At 39.3% G+C, this 26022-nt stretch overlaps 2 protein-coding genes across 2 annotated transcripts in view; both read right to left on the bottom strand.

Annotated features, from left to right (window-relative positions):
- Positions 1–1316: 1316 nt before the first annotated feature.
- On the bottom strand, positions 1317–21065 carry pitpnb (phosphatidylinositol transfer protein, beta). Its single transcript, XM_040157663.1, has 12 exons — positions 21013–21065; positions 15349–15379; positions 13995–14140; positions 12383–12474; positions 12119–12126; positions 10949–11023; positions 9939–10022; positions 7141–7218; positions 6916–7020; positions 6299–6421; positions 5888–5974; positions 1317–4288 (listed from the first exon to the last, which is right to left on the bottom strand). The coding sequence occupies exons 1-11, from the start codon at positions 21030–21032 to the stop codon at positions 5927–5929; spliced, it is 810 nt and encodes a 269-aa protein (XP_040013597.1). The 5' UTR covers positions 21033–21065; the 3' UTR covers positions 1317–4288; positions 5888–5926.
- A 2157-nt stretch (positions 21066–23222) lies between these two features.
- Positions 23223–26022, bottom strand: part of ttc28 (tetratricopeptide repeat domain 28) — a 126841-nt gene continuing 124041 nt past the window's right edge. Inside the window, exon 34 of the mRNA XM_040157733.1 lies at positions 23223–25042. Within this exon, the coding sequence (XP_040013667.1) occupies positions 23932–25042 (1111 nt within the window). The 3' untranslated portion in view covers positions 23223–23931. The remainder of the gene's footprint in view (positions 25043–26022) is intronic.

Raw genomic sequence — 26022 nt, 5'->3', positions numbered from 1 at the left:
TCTGATGTTCAGCTGTTGTTGCGACCGACTCGGGGAGGTGTTGATTCAACTTTGTAATTTCGGAGGCTGCTGCTGAATTGAGCCACGAGGTCGGGCTAAATAACAGAAACGTCTCAGAGGAAAACTGAATGATTAATGATGCAATAAAGCAAAAATGTCAGTCTATTGCAAAACCTAATAAGCGCAAAGATTTCTTATATCGAGTTTCACTACAGCTGCACTTGGTGTTCATCACTTATACTTCCATACATTTGTGACTGTGTGAAAAACTTTGGGAAATTCATATGAGCCAAATTCAAATCCAATTTTTAAATTTAAAAAGAGATCATTTTAAACAAGAACACTTATCAAGACCCTACTGATCCGCCGTTTATTCAATTAAAGGCTCCAAAATTCAGACATCGGTTGATTTGATTACTTTTCAGGTGGTAACTTGTTTTTGAACAGAGGTGGTGTCTCAGTGTGCATCTCACCCTGTACGTAGGCCAGGTGCAGGACAATAGATTCAGTGAAGGAGAAGTGACCGCACGCTGGATTTTAGCTCCAAAAAAAAAAGTTTTGGACCGAAAAAGGCAAAGTTTTGACCTTATGATTCATGCCGTTTAAAAATAAATAAATAAATAAATTTAGTGTAATTTGAGAGACATGTGAATGTTGAAGAAATAAAGGGTCAGTACTGATGTTTAAAAAAAAAAAAAAAAATTCTGGTAAAGGGGTGAATTTATGGAACGGTTGTAGTGAGGAAGTGAAAACTCGTACACTCTGCAGGTTTAAAAATAACCAGTACAGTGCATGTTCAAAACTGGCTCGTTACCTCATTAATCGTTTAATATTTTATTCAAATCGTGCAATTTCCATGACGCTACTGTTATATTAATAATATCAGACCCTATTTGTCAGATACGTGATTCAAAAAGGACTGCTGTGACACATACACTCACTTGCCAATTTATTAGGTACACCTAGATAAAACTAATGCAGTCCAATGCAACAGGCCTGCAATAAATCCTCCCTTCATGAGGATTATAATGTTCAGTTTTTACTGAATCTGTTGAAGAGGACGCTGATTTGTTTCAATGGTCTTTTCGGAGGCTGTAATTTGTGCTGCCGTTGAACTGTACTGGGTTATACTGAGAGGAGTTCCTAATATTTTGTCAACTTTTAAAAATTTGTTGAGCTTGTGTAGTGTAGCGATTAGAACCACATAACAATAAAATGATCACCCTGAGAGACACATTCAACACACACACAGAAAAACACAGGAAACAGCACATGAATTCTCTTATTTGTTCAAATTTATTAGATATTCTGTTATGTTCCATTGTCTAGACCTTCTGCCACAGCTTGAAAGCTGTGAAAAAGAAAAAAAAAAAAGGAACTAATTGTATTACATTCACTACTAATTCCCCTGAATTTTGCCTTATCAGAAAAGAGAAAATTGAATACATTGTGAATCTTTGTCTTTCAAAAACAAAAAAGAAAACATAAAAGAAAAGAAAAAAAAACAGTAGATTTTGCAAGTGCTTATTCATGATTACAATAAAGAAAACAGTATTTTGGACTCCATCTGTTCCCTAAGCTTCTATCCCTCCCCTCAGTCATACCCTGGCTGGCATCACCGGCAATGCTACAAAACTGTACATCACACAGCCTGTTCTAGTCTACAGGGCGACTCCCGTCATCACCAAACTCGTCAGGCTTTTCACTCCTCGTCGGCAAACCTGAGGTCGAGCTGAGTCCAGTTTGATTTTGAGGAGAAGCCGCCCTTCAAAAGGATTTCCCTTCTTGTCTGGTGCAGTTAAAGAGCTTCTCAAAAGCACTGATGCACTGATCAAACGTAAAATGGAGAATGATCGAAAGAAAAGAAAGGAAAATGTAAAGAATACAAAAAGTGTGCAGATCAAATCTAGCTTTAGTAAATCCATTTGTCCTCACGTATTGACGATATAATGGGTCCATGTCATGCTTGTGCAGGTGTGAAACGAGTCAGTGTTCCTGCAGTTCAGCGGTTCCCTGCATACTCTGACACATCTATTTCCTAGCTGTACATTCGTAAGCATGGCTGAGGTACAGTTAAACTATGGTATGAGCAACGACGCGCCAACAGTTTGCTCCACTTTACAGACACAGCGCACTGTCCACAGAGCCGGCATTTACCTGCTCTGACGTCACAGCTTCCTTAAAGTTACTTTTAGCAGTGCAGTAATGAATGATGGACCTGACAACGCCTAGTAGCTGTGAATTTCCCCATTCAAGTCAGTGTTTGTATGTACAGTTTGTCCATTTCTGTTATAAAGTACACTTATAACTCTCCCTTAACCTGTCAAACGCAGACCACACAAAGATAGGTTACAACGAAACCTAAGAATTTTGGAGACACTCACACCCGATGGAATAGACTAAGTCTTAGTAACAGCTGTGAAACTGCACTAAGCTGCATCAGGATCATATAAAACCTCGCAAAAATATTTTACCTAGAGCCCAACAGGATCTGCACGAGATCAAAAATAAACACGGCTAAACTCAGCTCTTGCTGTGATAAAACGGCTACAACCTCAAGTCTCACACACGCACACAAACATACACACACACAAAGTAGTGATGCATGAGAGAGAGAGAGAGAGAGAGAGAGAGAGAGCAGGATAAAGACACCACCTGTTTTCAGATCAAGGCTTGTACTAGGTCACCCACCACCGATCTAAACTGTAAGAGTCCAATTTATTTAACCTTTGTCAAAGCAATTTCATCCTTAACTAGAAACTGTCAAGAAAAGTTCAGACTGCTCTCATACTTTCCCGTAGTTAAGGTAGACGAAGAGCTTAAAAATCAGTATACATGGTGAAAATTAAAAAAAATAATTAAAAACTATACACCCAGAATGCTCGTCAATCCACAGCTGCAACAAAAATCGCAGATCTGCCAGGACCCATTTGCTCTGTCAGTTGAGAGAGGAAACGGTAGTTTGAGAAAGATATAAAAAACTACCTTGATTCACGCAGACGCTCATCCTCATTTGTTTTAGTTTTAAAAATTAAAAAAAAAAAAAGGAAAAAAGAATTCGAAGAAGAAGAAAAAATAGCTTTTGTGGAGGCAGTGGGAGCCCTCCAGTTAAAGCCCTAGCCAAGGAGAAAGGACATGCAGCGACGGCATGAGGCAAAGTCCAACAGGCCGGTCGTAGAGCCAGAGCACAGCTGTGTGCCGACACCACTCAGAAGCCTTGATATTAAGCCGAACGTTCTCCATCTCAGTCCCGAGAGCGACAGTCCTTTAAGAGTGAAGGCAGTTGATAACACAAACGAGCACACAAATGCACACACTAACACACAGGTGTTTTGTACAGACTCTCCTAGAGGGCGCTAACCCTCTCTCTACATCAACACTAACTTTCCACTTGAGCGAAGCTGCACTGCAGCGGCGATACACATGCAATGACAGTTTAGTGAGGAGTTGCTGTTGTCAACATGCACTTGTGACGGAGGGGGAGGAGGGCCGGTGTGCATGTCGAAATGTGGGACACGAGTGCACGTGAGGGGAAAACAATAGCAAAGAATTATCTATCATGCATGAGCATTATATCTGCTTTGAACCATCAACAGGCATGGAATAGCCTCGAAAATTAAAAACTATAAAAGAAAGAAAAAACAGAAACATCAGTATTCCCAACCGACTGCCAGACAGAGGGGACAGTGAGACACGGGGGGAGGAGATCTAGACAACTTTTACCAGGACGAGAATACAGACAATACTGAAGGGGGGAGACAGGGAGTAAAGTAGAGACAGACAGTTATAATACAAGGGAGGGTGAGGAGATAAATGGTCCAATACCTGCTAAAGTCATCTTATACCAATTTTTGTGGGAATCTGTTTACCTAAAAACAACATTCTAATTAATTTAAAAGGCTTGACTTTCTGAGTCACGGTTTACACACCTGAATAAAAACAAAGCCCATTGTAATAATCAACTAACAATTACATATCAGGCATTTTACGTTCTGTGCAAAGAGTTTTTTTTTTCCTTTTTATATGTATGCAAAACCATGTTTTTTTTGTTTGTTTTCTGGGTGAACAGGAGGCTTGTGATTGGGGTAGGATCTGTACAGTACTGTTAACCAATCTTGTCAAACCCCCCAATGAATCATGTGAGACAGGAAGAGAAGAGGCGACGTCAGGGCCACTTCCTCATCATGGTGGACGTGTCTCGGATGACGTCATCGTGACAGGGTTTGTTTGATTTGCCTCATTGCTCATGAGCAGCACTGGTGCCTCGAATCGGACCTGTTTTACGCAGCTGAGGGACAGAGAAAGACAAGTTGAGTGTTCAAAACAAAAACAAAAAAAAAAACCAAAACAAACAAACAAACGAGCAAAAAACCCAAACAAAAACAAAGAAAACCTACAGGACTACAGAGATGTTTAAATCTGTTACGCAATAAGCCATGCACATGCAGGAAAATCAGTTCACTTCCAAAAACATCAAAAGGGAAAAACATTTCAGCAAGGTGACTTGTTATCTTTATAACCACGAGGAAAAAACATCCCGAGGAAAACAAACTGAAAGCACAGAGTGAAGCGTTCAAGATGAATGTGAGGGAGCTGCAAGAGAAGATTAAAGTGAGTGAGTATGATAAATGAGTGTTTATAAACAGCAGGCAGGAGGAAAATGACTCAGACACTACAGACCGAGGCCCTGTTCCTACATGGATATCAAAAGCCCCTTTCACACAGCCTGTTCGAGGCGGGAATGTTGCGCCTTTATTCCGCCTCGCCGTTCTGTATAAAAAGGCACGAACACGGAACGGGCGGGAATTGTTGTTCCGGCAACAAGCCGGCAGGGAAGGTAGGCACAGAGCCGGATCGGTGTCTGAGTAAAAGGGAGAGCGGGACAGATGCCGACGATGTTTCGTTACACATCACGCCTCGTATGCTATCTATAAACAAACAAAAACAACAACAAAAAAAACCCACACGCTGGGACGGCATTATGCCGGCTTTTTTTTGGTTAAGTGTAAACAAGCACAGCCGGCATAATGGGGGGGGGGGCTTTGGAAATAAAGACAGATTGCCATTTAAAAAGAGGCTTAAGTTAGCGTGACGTTTGTTTATGATTTTACACAAGCCAGGGTTTATTTAGCTCTTCAAATCTGATTTCAAATTTATTTCTGTCTTTTAAATTTAACTTAAAGACATTAAAAGATGTCCATCAACCAAAACCAGCACAAGTGGAGACCAGTTAGCTGGTTCATGAATGAGGCTTTTTTTAAAAAAAAGGGTGCATCCCATACATTAAACCATTTCCAGAACAAATTTCATTAGAGGCACCAACAGAATGAGTCTAAGCAGCTCTGCGAGGGTGCACTCAGTCACTGCAATATATGAAGTATACTTCAACATAAGTAGAAATTGTATACAATTAAATTGAAGCAAGCAATTAATTTGAATTGAATGTGTCGGATTCATAACTTCAGTAAACGATGAAGGTTCCTCAGCTTTAGGTAACTAACCGTACTGCCATGCTGGAACACATGACTGCAATCGAAAGAGCACTCAGCCAATAATGTATATGCTGATCACGGGTTTGACGCTCTACTCATATTTATTTCAAAACAACAATGCGCCGTTGTTCAACTTCATGTTTATCTTAGCCTGGTTTAAGAACAGGGCCCATGGGATGAAGGAAAGGAAAATTATAACGGAAAGAAGGAACAGAGCAGAAGAGATGTCAAGCACAAAAGACCTGAAACAAACAGACAAATCCGGAAATGGAAAAACAAGTTAGACAGCAGCCGGTCAACGGTGAGAATTAAGATGTGGAAAATGAGGATTTTATGAGGAAAATGGTGGAGAGTGAGCCATGCAGCGCCACCAATGTTCCTTCGTTGAGACTTACTCAGCCTGCCTCTAGTGTTTGACCTACAGTGACGGGCCTCTACTCGTCTGTTGCAGAGGTGCCTCGCACATCTCCCTTCTGACGCATCTAATGTGAAATTCAGGAGTAAAAGGGTTAATTCAAGTATAGATAGATTTGATATGTTGTAATGTATGTGTCGTCTCCAGCTGTTGGTTCAAAGCAAAAACAATGATACCTCGTTCGATTATAATTCATCATTCACAACAGAAAACTATTTCACATGGAAGCTCCTTCGCTTTTACTTTACTAAATACTGCATTACAGTTACAATTAAAATATTTCTATAATATTCTTTACTTCTGCCTTAAACTCACGTCACCACAGGAGGGAGAAAACAGTACAGTCTAGTTTAAGTTTGAGAGGATAGTTGTGTATTTGAAGGTTAATTACCTCCTCAAGCTCTTTTTGAGTCTCCTCTTCCATCCGCCTGATGTCCTCCATGGTCAAACCCACCCATTTGTCAATCCAGCAGAACAGCTGGCGGTGGAAGTTGGTGAAAATACGCTTTTCTTGCTGTGGAAAGAAGGAAAGGAAAAAATTAAAATCAAGTAAAACAACTTCTATTCTGCATGGAGACAAGGGGCTTAGAGACCAATAACAGGCAGGACCAAAGAGGGAGACTCTTGTTTGCTGCCTTCAGTCCATCCATCACCTTAATATTTAACTAGCAGGACAATAACAGTATTATGAAGACACACAAATGTATGTTGGAGACTTAAAATGTTTTTCTATATACAAAAATTAAGGTTGGTAAACTTTTGCCTCTCTCTTGCCCGTATCATCTGTTCTCTGACCTCAAATGTGCTTTGCACAGTTTAATTTTCTCTCTCCCCAACAGGTGCAGGGATTTAAACTAAGTAACACTGAGATGTTTCTCAAAGCCATGTCTCCCTCTAATGTGCAGAACCGGAACAACACTATCAATTTTCAGGAAAAACCTATCACCGAATAACACGAAGAATAAATACTTCTGCAAGCATGTGACCCGAAAAGATACCGTGCTTTACCCTGTGGATGAAATTTTCAACTTTGGTCTGCAGACCCCACCATCTGAACTTGACGGTGACCAGTTTGTATGCACACATGTAAGGACAGTCTGTCTTCAGCTCATTCTTTGAAGGACGAGAAAGAAAACACAGGGGAAACAGCACAGTTCAATAAGGTTCAAGAGGATGGACTGTGAACATCAAGATTTTCGGTGCATCTCTGCTTTCTGCTACTATGTCAAGTACCTTCCATTCAGGGCCTAGAGGTCCCCTGTCTGTCTTGGCAGAGTGGAAAAGAGCCGGATCTTCTTCTTGCTTATAGTCCTAAGAGAGAACAGAACAGGGCAACAGAACGTTAACACCCACAACTACTGCAGGAGGAACACTCTTATTGCAATGTTTCTTCACTGTGCTTTGGGTCACACTGTGTCAAGAGCTGGAACTATGCTGAGCGTCTTATTTGTTCCTGTTGCCGTTGTTGACACCAGCAAATGTGCTCAGAGCCTAAGTCCCAAGAGTAAAGCACAGACCTAAAATGAAAATTCAAATCAGAGTTTTTAAAAGAAACGTGACTGATCATAGTGTGTCTGAAAAGCAGGCAGTCCATCCCCTGGATATACGGAATGGTACATGTAAGAAAGTTTAATATGACTAGTGTGTGTTTTTCTCTGAGATCTGAGCAGAGTTTTCTTGCGTTGTGCATTGTGGGTATCTAACAAACTTGTTGAATGCTTCTCCTTCCTCATAATAAACACAGAATTTCTGAATATCTTAAATCACACAGTGTCTCTATCCATGGTTGCTAGCTCGCGGCCTTCTTCTTCACTGCCTTTGCTTCTTTGTGCGTTACCAGGTACCATTAAGAGTTCCTTTCAAAAGGAAAGTCCATCCATCTTAAAACAACAGTCAGTCGTCCATATATCCATTGAAACCGGTTTTTCTGGCTATAATTACTCCTCCTCTTAATACTGGACATTAAGAAATTCCTTTCTTATGCGCTTCCTATATGGCTAAGTGATGGGAGACAAAATCAACAGTCCCCATTTGTGTAAAAATACATCCTAATAGTTTATTTGCAGTTAAAATGAGGCTTCTGGGATCTGAACCAGTCAAATCAAGAGGGTATATCTTCCAAAGTTCCAAATTCTTTTGAGCACAGAATTCCCTCTTTGCATTTCCCCAGACAACTTCTCCTTGCAGATCTGTGGTGGACAGACCGTAACACAGAGAGGGAGAGATTTGCACTGAAAAGACTATTTTCTGCCAAAGATAAAATTTTGAATATATTTTTGCAAAGACAAACGACCACAGATTACGAAGGGAGCAAATTATGAAGGGATCTCTTAAAGTGCAGCAAGCACAACCCGTTTTAATGTTCATATTGGCACCTGACTGTTTCAAGACTGACTTGAAAATCTGTGAAACTATCCATTAAGGACTGAGACAACCCTCCTACTTATTAAACTAAATAAACTCTTTGGATTACATGAAAGATGTGTTGTCACAAAGCTGAAAAAAGGGTTGTTATTAATTGCTCTTTAAAAAAGAGGAAATTTTGGAGATACACGTTTTTCACATGACAGCGGCATAATGTAATTTTATTGTGTTTTTAATGTGAGATTAGAAAAAAAAAAAAAAAAGTTGGCAACTGAACTCCTCTCCTGAATCCACTTTCTCCACATGTATCTCAAAGAAAACAAGTTTAGACTAGTCAGTGCTGACTCACTCATACTGAAGCTGTTAAGTCAGCCTCCACACTTCCAGCTGCTGTCCACACTCCTGTCTTCAAACACCGAAGAATCGGCAGACGCAAGATTGCACTGTTAGTGAAACCAGCAACCCCACAAATCCCAAACCCCATACCCCAGACTCAAAGCTCACTGTGCTGTTTTAATCCATCAGGTCTGTGGGGAAAAAGTGGCGAATACCTGGAGCAGATGGACACTCAGATTAAGCCAGGGCCTTAACACTGATCCGCTTAAGTCATTATTGTACAGGAGCTGGTGTAAGAAACGCTGGGACAACTGTGACCCACCTGGATGAAAATGGCTTAATGCCTCCTTTTAGTTTAGAAACCACGGGCAACATGACGGTTTAGGTGCTACTGACTGACAGGTGCCCCGGCTGAGCTACTAAGTGGTATCAAAAGACAGCTGCGAGTTTTATTTGTTGGTGGTCTCCTGCTATTTATGGCACAATATGAGACTTTACTTTCAATGCTCCGTGAGCAGCATCCGTTTCCTCATCAAAACCTGTTGACGTAAATCAGATGTTGCCAAGGCGACTGAATTCTCATGCTATTTTCCACATTATTGTACAGCTCAGTTTTGAGGGCGAACAGCAGACACACACAATAATGATGTCATGTAAGAGATAAATTAAAAGACAGTGCATGTCTTTTAGCAGCTGCTCCACAGACGGTGAATAACAGACCAGCTGCCGGGACACTGTGACAGCAGGTACGTTTCCAGTTTCACAGCTGGAAAGCTCAGCACACTTTTTGCAGTGGGTCTGCACTGCATTAGAGACGGAGTCATTCACTGATTAAATGTCAATGTCAATGGATGAACGTCAGCTGCTGACATCATCCATTCAGGTCTTAATGGTCTGATTTGCAGTTCAGGGCGACAGCTGTCTGTGTAAGTTGATATGAAATACTTTTATTACTTTGGCCTGCAGATGCAAGAAAACATTCGCGTGCCAAATCAGCCAGGGACGAAGCGATTACATGGTATTAAGCAGCCATTGACCATCAGATCGACTATCAGCAGCTGAAGATGTGATCACCGATTGCTGATACTCCTAACTATGGATAAATAAAGTATTTGCATGGCCATCCCGACTCCTTTGACAGTTTGAGTCGACCTGCATAACCACACTCCTCCTCAGGGTGGAGACAACCTGCTGTGAGTCAGAGGTGTCGGTTACAGACACCTGCCCATCAGGCTGTGCGCTCTGGTCACCTCTGTATGTTAATCACAACTGACCCACACTAGTTTTGTGGCTTGGAAAGGCATTTAAAGACCACCAGCATAAAAACTCACCCCAGGGGCCACTTCTTCTTTGTTTGCAATATCTATGGGAACCACCTCCACAGTCCTCCACGTCTGCTCGTCCAGGTCATGGACCTATCCCAAAGAGGAAGACAAACAATTAAACCTATGATGTGAAACGTCACGTTGGCTCACAACACAGGCAACAAGGGACATTTTGTTTCCTCAGGGGGGGGCTTATTCAAATCTGTGTTGAGTGCAAAACAAATGAGATTTAAATTCAAAACCACAAAGGTGTATTCTAACTTTTGCATGTGACTCTTGCATGTGCATCAACCTATTTGGCCCATGAGAGCGTACAATGGGGTTTCTTTTATCTACTTGAAAGGGCACTTGTATTTACACATGAAGTGCAGTTTACGGAGGTCGTACAATCTGGGAAAAAAGTTGTATTGTGTCTTCTGTGGCTTTGGAGGGAGCTTACTGAAGTCTGAGAAAACAACCCTGATATCAAGAGCTGAAGAGTTAAGATGAGCAACAGAAAAATATTCAGAAAGTATTTTAACAATCCATTAATCATTTCAGTCACTTTTTTAAGCAAACATACCAAGAATTTGCTGTTTTTCTCTGTTTTATATCATCGTTAGCTGAATGACGTTAGGTTTTGGACCGTTTGGACCAGACAAAGCGACGTATGTAGATCAGCTTAGACAATTAGAAGGGGCATATTGCACCATTTTCTGACATTGTACACAATAAATGATCAATCAGTTATCTGCTTATATTAAGCCGATAAATTGACAATGAAAATAATCATTAGTTGCAGCCCTAGCGATGCTATCAGGGTTATCTCTGCTTGGAATTGGAGACTTCAAATTTATAACAGAAAGCCTATGTATAGTTTTAAAAAGGGGCGTTTAAGGGGTAGGGAGGGTTTACTGAAATATTTTAAAGTGACTTTTTCACAAGTCAGCCGACGACTTCCTATGGAAGTGCAACAGTAAATCGCTGGAGTAGCACTTTAAACATTAACATCCACATTGTGTCTTCTGCTCACTTACATTTTCTACTGTTCCCATGTCAGGTTTGTGCCACGTCTCAATTTTTATCATAAAGTCGTCCTTCATGTACTCATTCTGAAAAGCAGGAGGAAAAAAACAAACAAAAACAAAACAGATTTCGTAAGGGGGATAAGGCATATTCTGCATTCAGTTTTTAAAGGACGTTTGAACCATTACTCAGAAATCAGGTACTACTCCCAAACTGACAGGTGCAGCTCATTCTAAGAGATGTGCTTAACCCCTACAGCTAAATCCAATTAACCAATCAGACATTTAGACTGAAACAACACTGGTGATGCTGAACTGCTCAGCCTGGATCTATTTTTAACCCTAGCAACAGCAGGTATCTAGCAGATAAAGTACAGCAATATCAGGCTGTGGAAAAAAAAAAAAAAAACCTTATCAGAGGAGAGACAAAAAGAAAAGAAAGAAAGAAAGGAGGAGGGAAAAAAAAAGTCAAAACCAGCATTTAAAAAGGCAAAATTTCAAAGAACAAGTCAATTTATTTTAATAGAGTAGCAGCGATCATTGGAAACTGTTGCGACAAATGCAACTTTTTTGAACTCTGATGTGTTTATTTGCACCGTTGACCAAAAGTGATCACTCTTGACAGTGCTGAACTTTGAGGGGATGGAGGGCTAGAGTCCAAAATGGAGAGAGCTATCATAGCTCATTAACTGTGCTGCAGCATCCACTTTTGTTTTACCTCCTCTGTGGGAGCATAAACTGCTCCACACAAGACGAATGGTTTGCAAGATGTTACACCACGGTACTCGAAGGGACAAATACATCTTTTGAATAAATTGTGTGAATCTGTCCCGTTAGCGACGCTTGGAGACACCCCCCTCAGTACGTCTTTAGTGACTGAAATTATGTACAATCATAAATAAGCAATGCCACAGGGAGTAAGTGGCCCAGCACAAACAAAATTGAAAGAAGCTCAGAGTTATTGGGACTGACTAGGACTAGCATGTTCCCAGCTGGCTAGTGTGTTAGAAGTTTGCTCTCCTGCTACAGCAGTTCACCAGCTAGCACTGCCAGTATTCCCCCCCGTCACCAGGCTTACTTCACAAAGACATGCAGATGAATTTTGCTGTTTCGCTTTTGGGTGCGACCAGACCGTTAAAAGAAGAAGAAGAAAAAAGTTTAAAAGTTTGACAAAGAACTCACCGTCACAACTGCAGAGGAAGGAGAAAAAGAGGAAACAAAAGAAAAAATTAGCTTACTTGTAAAAAAATCATGACATTGATGACATTTATCATCTTTGAAAAACTAAACACTTTCAAATTGCATAGAGAAAAATATACAACTGTGTAATGTGCATAAAAATTTTGTGAAGCCATGAATGCCATGCAACTATTATCTTTCATTTTATCATGCAAGCAGTGAAAAGACACTAATTATGAACTGATTCATCCATCAGCGTGAACTTACTAGTGCGACAGTATGGGTAGGCATTCCAAGCCTTTTCATGAAAAACTAATGCTCCCTCTGGTGCAATCATCTTCACATACCCTGGGACTTTACTGCAGTGAGAGAGAAAGGAGTCAGACAATCAGGTCCATGACCCTTTCATAAGAAACTGAAGCATCCACAGTCGTAAGCAGACTGTGTACCTAAAGCCTCAAATAAGCCATTTTGTCTTGTCTGGTTAAGGATTTAAGATTACAATTTAAAACCTACTATCGATTCTACTTGTAATGAATTGTCTTTTTTGTTGTTGGTGGCACTGGGCTGAAGGAGCTAAAGCTTTAAAGAAAACTCCAGCATCTATTTCCCGCACTATCAAAGAACCAGTCAGACAATATACAGACGGTGGACAAAATAAGAGGAAACACCTGACGAAGGAGTAGGACAACCCTTTGTCTTCAGAACAGCCTCAGTTCTCCTTTTACTGCTACATACATAGCCTCTATGTAGTTGGCATATTAGACCTTTGAATAAGGAGGGAGGCCTCAAATTATTCCAGGGTCGAGACTCCATGAAAATACTCCTACGATACAGAGATCATTGATTGAAGGAACAGTGTTCGTACTGTAAGGTAAAGCTGGTTCAGTAAAATGGTTGCTTATTTTGGCTATTACACAAGCATGGAGAGTAGCCATCACACCTAATGTCTCCCCTCAGATGGCTGCCAATACAGCTCTACCATCAGATTTAACAGCTGGCAACCAACACTGTCTGTTAACGGTTTCCTGTGATCCAAGCAACCTCGTCCAGATGGAGGTAAAAACTCAGATCGTGTTGCTCTTTCTATTGCCAGCGCTTCAGGTTTTATGTGCCTTATTTTCTTAGGTTACGTCTCTGGAGAATTGGTCAAAGATGGTAACAATACGATAAATGCCTGCTTTGTGCTGTAGGTAGCTATGAATACTAAATGTTTCTAAGTACCAGCGATGTGAAGCTGATATTTATGGCTGTCACAAAAGGTGTTACCTCCATTCTGCGATAAATACTGAGGCTAAACATGTTCACCTGTCTCTCCATCGCCTTCAGTGAGCTTTAAATTGCAACTACTCATTGGAAGTGCTGCTTATGTCTGGCACATGCTGTTAGGATTTCTTTTGAAGCTTACAAATACTGCCCATCAGTATTCAACCGAGCTGTCACTGTATGTCTGAGTTCAAGTCAAAGTTCTCTTTCAAAAAGGTGCCTCCATTATTTCATCCACCCCATGAACGTGTTAAGTAGAAAAAATGATTTTAGTCATTTATAGCTTTATAGCTTCTCCAATATGAGGATTTTCTTTTTTTCCCTCAAAAGTTTTTTCTCCTTGTAACCTGAATAGCTTTGGTTTTTGTACTATTAAATCGAACAAAACAAGAAATCTGAAGAAGTCACCTTGGACAATGGAAAATTAAACTGGCAATTTTCGATATTTTCTGTCTTTTTACAGACAAAGTTATTAACCAAGTACTAGGGAAAATATTTTGCAGATTAATTGGTTATGAAAATAATCATTGCTGTGGAAGCCCTAATTTAAATTCAGTGCTACTTAAATATTTTCTGGAGATTAGGTTAGACAGAAATGCAAACAGAGACTTGCCTCTTTAGATGGTATATTTTATGTGTGTATTGTCCCTTCTCTCCATCCTTCTCATAAGGTTCATTCTTCAGCACCTCAATGCCTTCTCCTCCTCCTGTCTCATTCTTGCTGGCCTCAGCCACAGAGTACAACTGACCAACTTGATACTGTGAGAAATGGAAACAGAAAGAGAAGACAAACACTGAATATACAGCCATAACTACAGAGACAAATCCTGTGATTAATTGCTAGAATAGGCAAAGACTGAGCAAGCCCCTGAGGCTTGCAGGCAGGTGCTTCAAAAGATTCAGTGCCACTAACAACCAATAGCTGCTGCACAAAAAATTCTTAAGATTGTATTAAACTCTCTTCAAAAGCCCAGACTTGTCTTTTTAAATATGATAACAACAAATAAATTCACCTCTAAAGGGATTTTTCGTCATCTCGGTGAAGACACAAGTTTCTGAGGCTCTAAAGGAGATATGTCAGGGTGTATGTTCATCGGCAGGAGTTTCTGCTTCTTAACTGTGGTGTTTTCGTTGCCTTAGTGTCCCTTGATCCAGTGTATCTTTTTTTTTTTTTTTTAAAAACAAACAAACAGTCTATGGGAAAGACATCCCAATTGATCTCCAAAATAAACTTTGTACCTACATTAGGTCTTGGAGGCCTAATGAGGGTACATCTGAAGTTTTGATATGGAACACAAACAGCATTTGACAGGATGCTACTGCTGATACAATTATTGTGAAGGAATACTAAAACTAACGTCACCTCTGGTTATGTTGTCTACAGAAAATTCCTAATTTTCGTGTTAAAAATCCTCTCTTTTTTTTTTTTTTTGGTAAAAACTGATTGCTCTTTCTACCAGCCACTATGTTTTTCCCAAGGGGAGAAGCCTGTGAACTTGGGCCAGTGCATGATGTCACTGGATACCACAGTCTGTGCTCAAATGAAACGAGAACAAACAGTTGTAATTTCTCTATTTTGAAGATAAGTAGTCTATACTTTCTCAAAAAAAACTGAGAGCAAAAATGTGATTGCTATTAGGAGCAAGATGTCATAGAGATTGAAATACTTTTAAAGCCCGAGTCCACACCCAAGTCCAGTTCTCTCCGCAAACACCACCACCAGCCTGTCACACAAATACCAGTACTCTCTAACAAAGGCTATTTTGTCTTAGCCCCAGACTAAAGCCTGAGTGGATGAGCATTCTGTGTACAGGAGAAAATAATTACGAAGCTATGACCATTCCAAAAAACACTGTACCTGTAATATACCTTGTATTAGTTATGCTTAGGAAGACTGGATTCAAAGAAGTTGCTAAAAATGACTTGTCATTTAATATTTAAGAGGATACGGAGGTAATGATACTCACCTCTTCCACAGAGACCGGCAACACCACACGACTGAGAGAGGGAAAACAAGGGAGAGGTGGGGCAGGAGAAGAAGAGAGAGACAGGTAAGTTAAACCCTGTACTAACTCATTAATGAAAGGACAGGGGTAAAATACTGGAGTGATCTTCGAGATGCTAAACAAATGTTAAATATTTGAAACAGACTGCGGTTTAGTCTGGGCAAAGTCAGTGGTCCCTTTTTAATATTCTTATGATTATGCATTTTTGTATTAATATCACTACAAATTCTTGAGCTCTAAAAAAAAAAAATTATCAGAATCCTTCGAAGGCACTGTGTGACCAAACAAAGATGGAAAAGCATGAAGTTTTGTATAAACTCTGACCATCTTTGGGGGAAAAATGAACTGGCTCTGAGCTAAAAGAGGAAAATCTGCCTCCCAATCTGACTTCATTGGTCCCCAAAAGTATGTCATTTGGAAATAGCATGTGCTTGTAGGTGCACTCCACGCCTAAAGCAGCTATAATTCCCCAATACTAAGGAACACAACTGAACTAAGACACTATGACTGGCTTTATAGTTACAGTAAGACTAAGAAATACTAATAGTGAAAATGAAAATATGAACTGATGCAAAGGAGTCTGCATTAACAATAAAAACAGAGCATTATATTATATAATAATAATAATAATAATAATAATAATAATAATAATAATAATAATATATAATTAAAAGATTTTTTTAATTTTGTAATAGTGCAGCCCTAATATATTTAATGTTTTATTTCCTGTCAATATGACAGACTGAAACGCAATGCTTTTATTTACTTTTGGGTGGACAAATGTAGTTTGTACTGTCCAGTAATGTGATGCTCATGGTTTCAGTCCCCCCCACCCCACTTTTTTCCTACATAAACATGCTTGCAGAAATTACAATTAAAGAACTTATACGATAGCTAGATAACAGCTCATACAGCAGTATAATCAGGGCGCTGATTATGCAAAGCCTATATATATTTATATTACAGCTTAATTATGAAAAGAAGGAATTCTCTACACTGGCACACAGAAAAAGGGACTTTCTTCTTGCCCTCTCAGGCAAGACCTCTTCCTCCTCCCCCTCCTCCTTCTCCTCTCACAATCCATACAAACCCTCTGGTGAGATTGGCAGATTCAGCACCCCACCCTTAACCTAAACATAAACTGATTGATGAAGCTTGCCCGGGCGCTATGCCTGCTGAGAATATGCAGTCCAACACACTTAATTCAGAGCAGAAATTCCCTCAACTAAAAGATCTATAATCTAAACAAGTTGAAAACCTTTATACAGTGTATTTAAAGCCAAGACAATTAAGAAAGATGGAGACTCTGTGTTATAAAAAAAAAAAAAACAAAACAAAAAAAAAAAAACACACTGACTGTTAAGTACTATTAAGTGTAACGGTGTGAGGGACCTTTAAAATACTTTTTGATATATGACGCCAACAATACTTATAACAGCACTTTAGAGCTGAAACAACCATTTTCATAAATCAATTAACTGTTGGGGTCATTTCTTCTAACAAAAATGCCAAAGATTCATTGGTTGCAGCTTCTGAAAGGCTGCATTTCTGTGTTTTATTCATTGTAAACCTAATAACTTTGGGTTTAGGCCTGGTGGTCATACCAAAAAATAAATAAATTAAAAAAAAGTAAATAAATAATTTGTAGGCGTTATCTTGGGCTTTATGAATTCGCTGTTAGACATTGTATGGACCAAACAATTACCTGATCAATTGAGAAAATAACTGGCAGATTAATGAATAATGAAAATAGTCAGTAGTTGCACCAACAAAACATCCTGAACACCTGCATCTACCAGTTCATACATGCCATTCAACAACTTTTATTTTTATATAGCAAAAACACTTTAACCACTACATGGACATTCTGTGTGTTTTACATATAGAATACTGTATAATATAAAACCTCCATGATACATGAAATTTTCAAAAGACAAAACCAGATTTTGGCACTGACATTCATGTAACCAGAAGAACAATGTAACACAAGTGGAAAAACAAAGGCAGAGTGCAGTGTTTGTGGTTTTGGCTCACAGTGGTGCACACTGCAGCTTTTGTAACAGCGAGAAATTAACATGTTGGCTCTGGCAAAATGTATGAAAGCATCCACTGCATGAGATTTTGAAATGCACCAATCACAGTGACCGTGTTTCGCCAGAGGGGTTTTAATCCTGTGCTATGAAGAGCTGAGAGGTTTCACTCGAACTGAAGTTTAAACACCTGTTAATTTCCCCGATTAGCATATGTCCGCACAAGAAGAGAAATTGATCAGTGAAACCACCGGCAATACACCTGCTTTTCCTTTGATAATCAATGTACTTTTCTATCGAAGTGTTTTCCAAAAGTACTGCAGCATCAGTTTCAATTTACTGGTAAAAAAAAAGAAAATGGGGTGACGGATGATTCACCAGTGTGTTTTGATTTTACAGCAGATTAAAAGTGACAAAACTGAGATTTTAAAAAAAAAGTTTCAAGATCTGCAACATGCTCTAACCCTTAATTACTGAAATAACACCAAATAGGCTCCAGTTAGTCTTGGCGTACAACTAGGGATGTTAATGATTAATCATTTATTGATTATTCACCGTTAAGAAATTGATTGTGTCGTGGTAGAAAAATGGCCCATATCAGTTGTCTCAAACCTTCATCGAGGACAGACATTCACAACACAATGTGGCCAGTGACAGAAAATGGCTTGCCGTTTGCAGTGTTAGTATTCAGTGTCAGGCATTCATTGTAAACCAAAATTAACTGTGTTTACACTCACTGATAAAGACTTTGTGATACAGAGCAGTAACAGTGGCACCAGAGAGAAGGTCTGCACTGCAAAATATTTCGTTGGATTAGAAAGGGCAAAACAGTTTGAATGATTTGGCACAGGCTGACCAGTCACAGTTCAAGTGGCCTTGTAGTCCAGGTAACCTACAGTTATGTGAGCTCCAGTGTAAACCCTTTTACAGAGAGCACAGGTACCAGGATGCTTTAGAAATGTAGGTAATGTGAGCGGTCTTTGCTATGACCAACAGAACTGAAAAACCCAACCATTTAGTTAACCTAGAGCTGAAATGATCAGTCAAATTAGTCAATCAACAGAAAATTATTCACTAACTATTTTGATAAGTGGCTATTCGTCAAGGCATTTTTAAAGCAAAAATCACTGGTTCCATCTACTTAAATGTGATGATTCACTGCTTATTTTACCTTAAGTGATGGTAATCTGAATGTCTTTGGGTTTAGGACTGTTGCTTGGACAAAACAAGCAATTTCAAGAAGTCATCTTAGGCTTTCAGACATTATAATGAACAATTTCTGCCAATCTTCTGACTTTTCATTAAGATTAATTGTTAATAAAAATAATTGTTAAATTCAACACTAACTTAAGCGATAAAAACAAACAAACAAACAAAAAAAAAGCACGGCGGTCATTTAATTACAAACATGCTACTACTTGCAGACCTAATGTACCTAAATGTACAGCAGGCGTCTCTGTCAGTCATGAGCAAAGCTGAATTTCACAGCAGTGATAACTCTTTCTTACATTATTATGTAATTGGTGAATTTACAGTATGGGTTTGTAAGTTAAGTAGGTTATCTTGTCTACACACTGTATTTACAGCATGTATAACTAATTTATGTCACAGCATGTGTCTTTTTAAGTTTTGTTGTATAGTAAATGTATATAAAAGACTTTGAGGCTAGGATTGCACAGGTAATCACATTTGATTTGGTGCTGAATTAGTGGTCACAAGTAGACATTCTCTAACACTGCCTAAAAGACACTGAACAGGATAAAAATGACAGTGAAGCTGAATCAACATCTGCCAGTAAACAAAAACAAACATTTTAACTTTCCCGAACTGTTATTTACGACAAGGCTTTTCATAGTGTACTGTTCAGTTGATGGCCGACAAAATCCTACTGAGGCATCAATAATAAGAGAACCGCACAGATAACCATGGTGGTATGACAGAGCTCTTTCCCAGATGCCTTAGATTATTTACCTTTTGATTATTTAGCTGCGGTAGGAAAATGAAACTGGCAATGCTGATAGTGAATAGACATTTTGTCTTCTTAACCGTATCAAGATATAGGTTAATACATTTTTCGCCTAACCATAGGTTTTGTTCCAGGTTGGAAAAACTGATCAACATGTTCTTTTGTATATAATAAGTTCTTTTAAACAAGATTCCTGCTATTAATGAGTTTTTGCTAATGAGTCACAATAATCAAAACTGTCATGAATTTTACAAATGGAAATCGTAAGGACATGATCTGTTCTGTTTCCTCACTGATTAAACTGTGAGCAAGATAGTTAATATGTTGTTCCATAGTGAGACACCAGATTAAGCAGCAGACTGTGGCATCACTATACTAAATCAGCTCAACCTAGATGTTGTGGAGGACATTTTTCACTGTTTAATTAATTGAGAAAATAACCAGCAGTGTAACCGATAGTGAAAATAATTGTTAGTTAAACCCTAGTATAATTATATATCAATATTATATTTATTTTAATGTATTATGATATGTCACGCATCATTACTTTTACCTAAACAATTTCATTACTGTCTCTTATGTATTTCGTTAAAGCACTTCGTAACTGTGTTAAGAAAAATGCTATACTAAACACAATATTATTATTACAATTACAACTACCTTCTGACATATACTTTTTTCAGACGTACCAAATTTTGTGCTACAGCCCACTAACAACAGGTACCGTTATCTGGAGCACATATAGGTTAGCCACATAGTAAAAGCTAGCTTTGCTGACAAAAAGGGGATCAAACCGCATAATCCCGATACAAGGTTTTTAATTAACTGTGTTACCGAGGCAGCATTACATTTATAGCCACCTAGTTAAAGGGCTAACTCTCTAATGCTAGCGCCAACAAAGTAACAGCAAAGTAGTTAGTCCTTCCATAACCTCACGCTAGCTTGAAGGGTACAACTGCTACGTGATACGGGCCATTTTAGAGGATAATCCCTGCCGAACTCTTTGTTAACGATAAGGTTTAGTGCAGTATAACTACGGAAGGGGTGATAATTTAGCAGTAAATGTTAGATGTGTTAATTACAGTTGAACTCAGGGGTCTGAAAATGGTCATGCTAGCAGCTAGCCGTCTGCTACAGCTAACTTAGCCAGCTAGCATTAATGTTAAATCCGACGGAGAAGGAACCTTAATCTGTCACTCACTGGACCGAAGCTTCACATTACGGCACTTTACAGATATAACACGCCGCTAACCGGCTAGCAGGCGATATATTCAACCATCAAAGTCATGTTAACCAACTGAACGTGCAGATTGTTTGCGTGTAACCAACGCAGCCTCTTTATGTAACTCATTTTCATTAAGAAGCTAATTATCCCCTGTGCTGCTACAACTCAAGCTAACGTTAGCTCGCACTAGCAACGCCTAAAAAAGACCGGTGTGTCCCGTTATCCACGTCTCGATCCACCCTGCTCAAAGCTGTTTTTTCACGGGCTACGGGGATGTAAAATCCAGCGAACGGCAGGAGTAAACGAAACGCACATGTTTATGCTTCAGTAATGAGCTCTCGGACAGATGAATATGGCATTCTAAATGCGCCAAAATACATTTTTTAAAAACACTTCAGACTCACTATTCCTTGATGAGCACCATCTTCGTCACCCGGGCTGCGGCTGCGCACTGGGAGTCGACACCAGATAGAATTATCAACAAGCTTGTCCCGCCCCCCTGGATAAATCTGATTGGCTGAAAAATCCACACCATTGTACATAATACACTGTCTATTGATTATGTTAAACATGTATTATTATAACATATTCACCCAAACCGTATGATTCACTGCGTTTAACTGTGATTACCTGACACTTGCATTTACTCAAGTACTGCACTTAAGTACAAATCTGAGGTACTTGAGCGAAATATTGTACTTTTGAATCCACTACATTTAGTTGAAAACTTTACTACTAGATGGTACTTAATGCATTATATTTTATAAACTGATCATATGTTTTGTAAAATCTTCATTTAAGACATAAGTCTTATTTCAAACTATTATAATAATTTATTTATTGATTATATTTTCTATTATTAATCTGTATCTGCTAAGTAAGTGAGTAGTACTACTTGAGGTGCTGTATGTAAGGTAGTTATATTTAACTCCAGCTTGACCTACCTTAAAGTACAGCCTACTATGTTAATGTATCACTAATAATGATCCAATAAATACTCAAAGTACATTCTTTGCCAATACTTATGTACTTTTCCTTAGGCCTAAATAAAATTTGTAGTGCAAGTCTTTCACTTGTAATAGAGTATCTTTTATAGTGTGGTTTGACTACTTTTACCTAAGTAAAATATGTGAATACTACCTCAACCACTGTTCTAATCTTTCTACAACAAACCTATAGAGTAGACATGTTACGGTACTTAACAGCCAGTAAAATCATACGTAATACTGTTCTTTTAATTCACTATTGTATGTATAGTAGATTAGTATTCCCTACAGGAACCTATTGTGTGTCATGGGATAATCCATAAAACAGGGTCACCACACACTCCAACAGTTTTTTGTGCAGAGAGCCGAGTATTTCAATTTCACGCTGCTTTATACCTACAGTTCAGAGGGAGATATTGTACTTCTTACTCCACTACATTTATCAGACAGCTGTAGTTACTTTGCAGACTCTTATTAACAATACAAAATGTAATCAACAAACAATTGATGAAGTATTATTATAGGACTATAAGACTTTATAAGACTTTATCGATCGGGGGGGGGGTTCACAAGATACCCAGCAGTATATAAAGAAGTTCAAATTACTTCACATTAATGCATCAATAGTTACAATAATTTCCAATACTATAATATAGATTATTTTGAAATGGGCCATTCTGCATAATGTGTACTTTTGTTTTTGGTGCTTTAACCATATTTTAATGTATTTTTACACTCTGGTATTACTACTTTTATTCCCCCTACCTTTTTTCAAGATGTGATGTCTGATTGTTTTATTCTCTAAAAATGTGTTTTCTAATTTATTAACCCCATTTTCAGTTAATCAATTAACATATCCCAATCTAAAAATACAACAATATACTGTTAAATTTGATTACAAAATTACTTTCCACATATTTTCACAATTAACCAGAGTAAATGGAGGAATGAGAACAGTTTCAGGAAGGTAAAATAAAAAAAATTGGGGAAACAGTCACCAAAAATAAGAAGGCATGCCACAGATGTTCACAGCAGCTCACAAAGGCACCGCACAAAAAACTGTGGAGTGTATGGTGACCCCATTTTATGGATTATTCCATGACAAACAAAACAAGTCCCTATAGGGACTAATTATAGACCGTAAATACCATAGGGAATTAAAAGAATAATATGATAAATTGTCCGGCTTTTAAATATCATAAAGGCACTATAACTGTCTGCTGTACGGGTCTACTGTGGTAAGATTAGCACAGGACCTATTCACATGATTCACTTAAGTAAAAGTGGCCACGATAAAGATACTCTGTTACAGGTAAAAGTCCTACATTAAAACATTTACTTAGGGATCAGTAAAAGTACACGAGTAATAGACACAAAATGTAGTAGAGTATCAAAAGTAAGAGTAAATAATGCAGAATGGTCCTAGACTGAGTTTTTGTTAGGATTAAGATAAATATTACTTCTACTGATATTTTATTTAATTTCAATTCGATTTACTGTTTCATGTTTAATATGAGGAAATATATATGGAAAGAATGCGTTGGATTTACGTAATCAAAAGAAGACAAGGAAAGGAACATTTTTATTTGTCAACTTCTTGACAATTGAGAAATGTCTAAATAGGAGTCCGGCACCGCTGCAAAATTGTACATTATAAAGTTAATGACACACTTAACAGCAAGAGGTACCATGCTGACAATCACACTTGAAATCAAATCTCCATAAAAAATATCAAAATGCTTTCTTTACTTTATCCTTGTTTTAATTGTCTTTATAAAATGTGTATTAATGACTGGAAAACACAGTTTTACAAAATAAATGACAACAATTAGCATTGGTAACGACATTTAGCAATAATTATTACACAATAAATCAAGATCAAATTCAGGTCAACTTACACAAATACAGCGAGTGTTTAGGTTGACGTAAAATGTTCTCCGTTTTCTCAGGCAGTCAGTCAACAGACTCGAAGTCAAAATTTCTTTTCAGTGTACATGGAGGCATTGAGACACATGCTCTCTCGTCAGTCATGAAAACACAATTAAAGCCAGAGACTCAGCACTTCACTTAGAGTCATTTAGTCCTTCCAGCTCTCTCCAGAAGAAGGCACAGTCATCACATTCAAAACATTAACATCCCTTCACAAAAGAGTAATGCCATGTAAAATCACCGTCAGTATGAAACGATACTTTTCCATCCATGTCTTCAGCAGGTATTGCTAAAAATGTGGTTGTATTTCGCTGACAAACACGACAGCCGCTGTCGCCGCACAAACAGAAACTGAAACAGAGGAACGGCCCACAGGCTCCGGCAACAGCCTGGCGAATATCCAAACCCTCAACATTTAGAAGACGGAAAAAAATGTCCAGGTGAGAGAAAACTGTATCCGTTCCCAGAGGGAAGTTTGATGCCTCCTTTTGAGTTTGTGGGAACATTAGAAGATGGAGGTGGGGGTGGGTTAGCCTCCAGTTTTTGGTGACCATTTGGTTTGTTGTCAGTGTTCTGATCCTCGGATCCCTCTACGTATTTGCCGAGAGACTCGTGCTTAGGCGAGAGATTCAGCAAACCCAAAACATCCTTCTGAACTGTGCTCATTTTCTTATTCCCGCCTCGCAGTAAACTGGCAGGGCAGGGCACCTCATGCTTCTGGCTGGCGTTGGCCCAGAAGGTTTTTAAGTTATGAATTGCCTGGACTTTATTATCCTGTTTGGACTGGTTCACATCGGGCGTGTTCGCGGGGCTCGAAGAGGCCGAAACGGATCCTGTGGATGAATAGGAAAGGGCTGGCGATGGGGCACTGTCAGCAGGAGAGCGGGAGGGTGAGATGTGGGCGGTGTAAGGTGAGGTAGGGTATTTCAGTTTGAGCTGACCCTGCGCGCTCACATCTGGCGAACCCTGCTCTTTCACGGAGGGAGATAAAGAAGAAGAGGAGTGAGCTGGACTGTTGTAGCCGGAGCTGATTTTCTGTAGCGAAGAGGAGCGGGATGGTGGCTTAGGCCGTGTTGGGGGAGGTGTGGAAACGGAAGGGGAGAGGGGTGAAAGATGACTAGGAATGGAAAGCGGAGAGGAGCAAGCTTTTAGACTCGCTCTACTGGGTGGTCTGCTAAATGCACTGGTCTCAGAGGGCTGAAACCCACGTGCTCCTCCAGTGGGAGTCAAGGTTGGGGTTGTGGGAGTTGAGAGAGATGGCTGTCTGGCATGTGCCTCTTCTCTCCCCTCAGGCCCCTTCAGTGCCTTCGCCCTAATGTTTGCTTTCTGTAAGCTCTCCACAGCTTGCATGTGGCTCTGGGTCTCCTCCAGGATCTTCTGGGCCAGTTCCTGAGGATCCATTTGTCCCGCAGGCCCCGTCCTCTCTTCCTGGGACTTGACCGTGCTGTCTGTTTCGGTACTCGACTGGTCTGACTCAGAGCTGCTAATCTTCCCCTTTCCGGTCCTCTGAGGAGATGAGCTGGAAAAAAATGTAAAATAAATATTTATTAAGGAACAGGAGTAACAAATTAGTCTCTACATGCTATGATATGCGGTTTCTGTGATTGTTACATTACCATCTTTGGTAAATAAATCAGAAAAGCTAAAATATATAGAGCTTTGAAACTCCCCTGGTTGAACCATCAGTGGAAAAGCTAAGCGGCTGCATTAGAAAATACCTGATTCTCTGATTAAAAATTCAAAGATCCAAGCCTGTGTACATAAACACAGAGGAAGAAAAGTCAACTCAAACTCTCACGTGCCACGAATGCTGAGTGGAAGCTAAAGATGAAGCTCCGTGCAGACGGGTTTTTACATTCAACATTTCAAAGGCTCAGTCAAATAGTCTTTTCAAGACTAGACTTTTTGCGAAACATGCCTGGTTGCTTTCTTGCCGAGCGTTAGCTGAGAAGAGCGCTACCACTCTCACGAATGGAGAGGAAATGTGAAACTACAGCCAGCAGGTGGCTAGCTTATCTCCGCATAAAGACTGGAAACAGGGGGAAACAGCTAGCCTGCCCACCAGCACCTCTAAAGCTCGCTGTTTGTGCTAAGCTAACTGTCTCCTGGCTCTAGCTTCATTATTTAGCATAAAGACCAATAGTGGTCTAACCATTAGCAAGAAAGCAAATGAGCTTATTTTCCAAAATGTCCAACTATCTAAATTAGTTCCCTTTCAGATTCTGTGTCAGATTTGAAATAATATAAATTAATGGTCATGACACAAACCTATACTGCGAACATCTCCTTCTTACCCTGTCGTTTTGTCTGTAATTTGAGTCCTTTAAGTCTAATTTGCTTAAAACAAGTGAAAAAATCTGCCAGGGCAGTAGAAGTATTTCTACTTGCCTCCAATAAAAAAATGTTTTTTGAGAATTTCTTCTGTAAAATCAGGTTTCCTTTTTTCTTGATTCTAGTGCAGCAGCCTGTCTTGTTCTTTCGTCTTTCAGCCAGAAGAAA

The sequence above is a fragment of the Xiphias gladius genome, chromosome 20 (assembly GCF_016859285.1).
Source record: "Xiphias gladius isolate SHS-SW01 ecotype Sanya breed wild chromosome 20, ASM1685928v1, whole genome shotgun sequence".
Taxonomy (NCBI): Eukaryota; Metazoa; Chordata; class Actinopteri; order Istiophoriformes; family Xiphiidae; genus Xiphias; species Xiphias gladius.
The sequence above is the reverse complement of the archived record's forward strand: the minus strand, read 5'-3'. Positions and strand labels throughout refer to the sequence as shown.

Coding starts and splice junctions, on each gene's coding strand:
- pitpnb (XM_040157663.1), bottom strand. CDS start 21,032: ATGGTGCTCATCAAGGAATA. Junction 14,141..15,348: donor TGCCGGTCTCTGTGGAAGAG/GTGAGTATCATT, acceptor CATTTCTCACAG/TATCAAGTTGGTCAGTTGTA. Junction 7,219..9,938: donor AAGAAGAAGTGGCCCCTGGG/GTGAGTTTTTAT, acceptor GTTCTCTCTTAG/GACTATAAGCAAGAAGAAGA.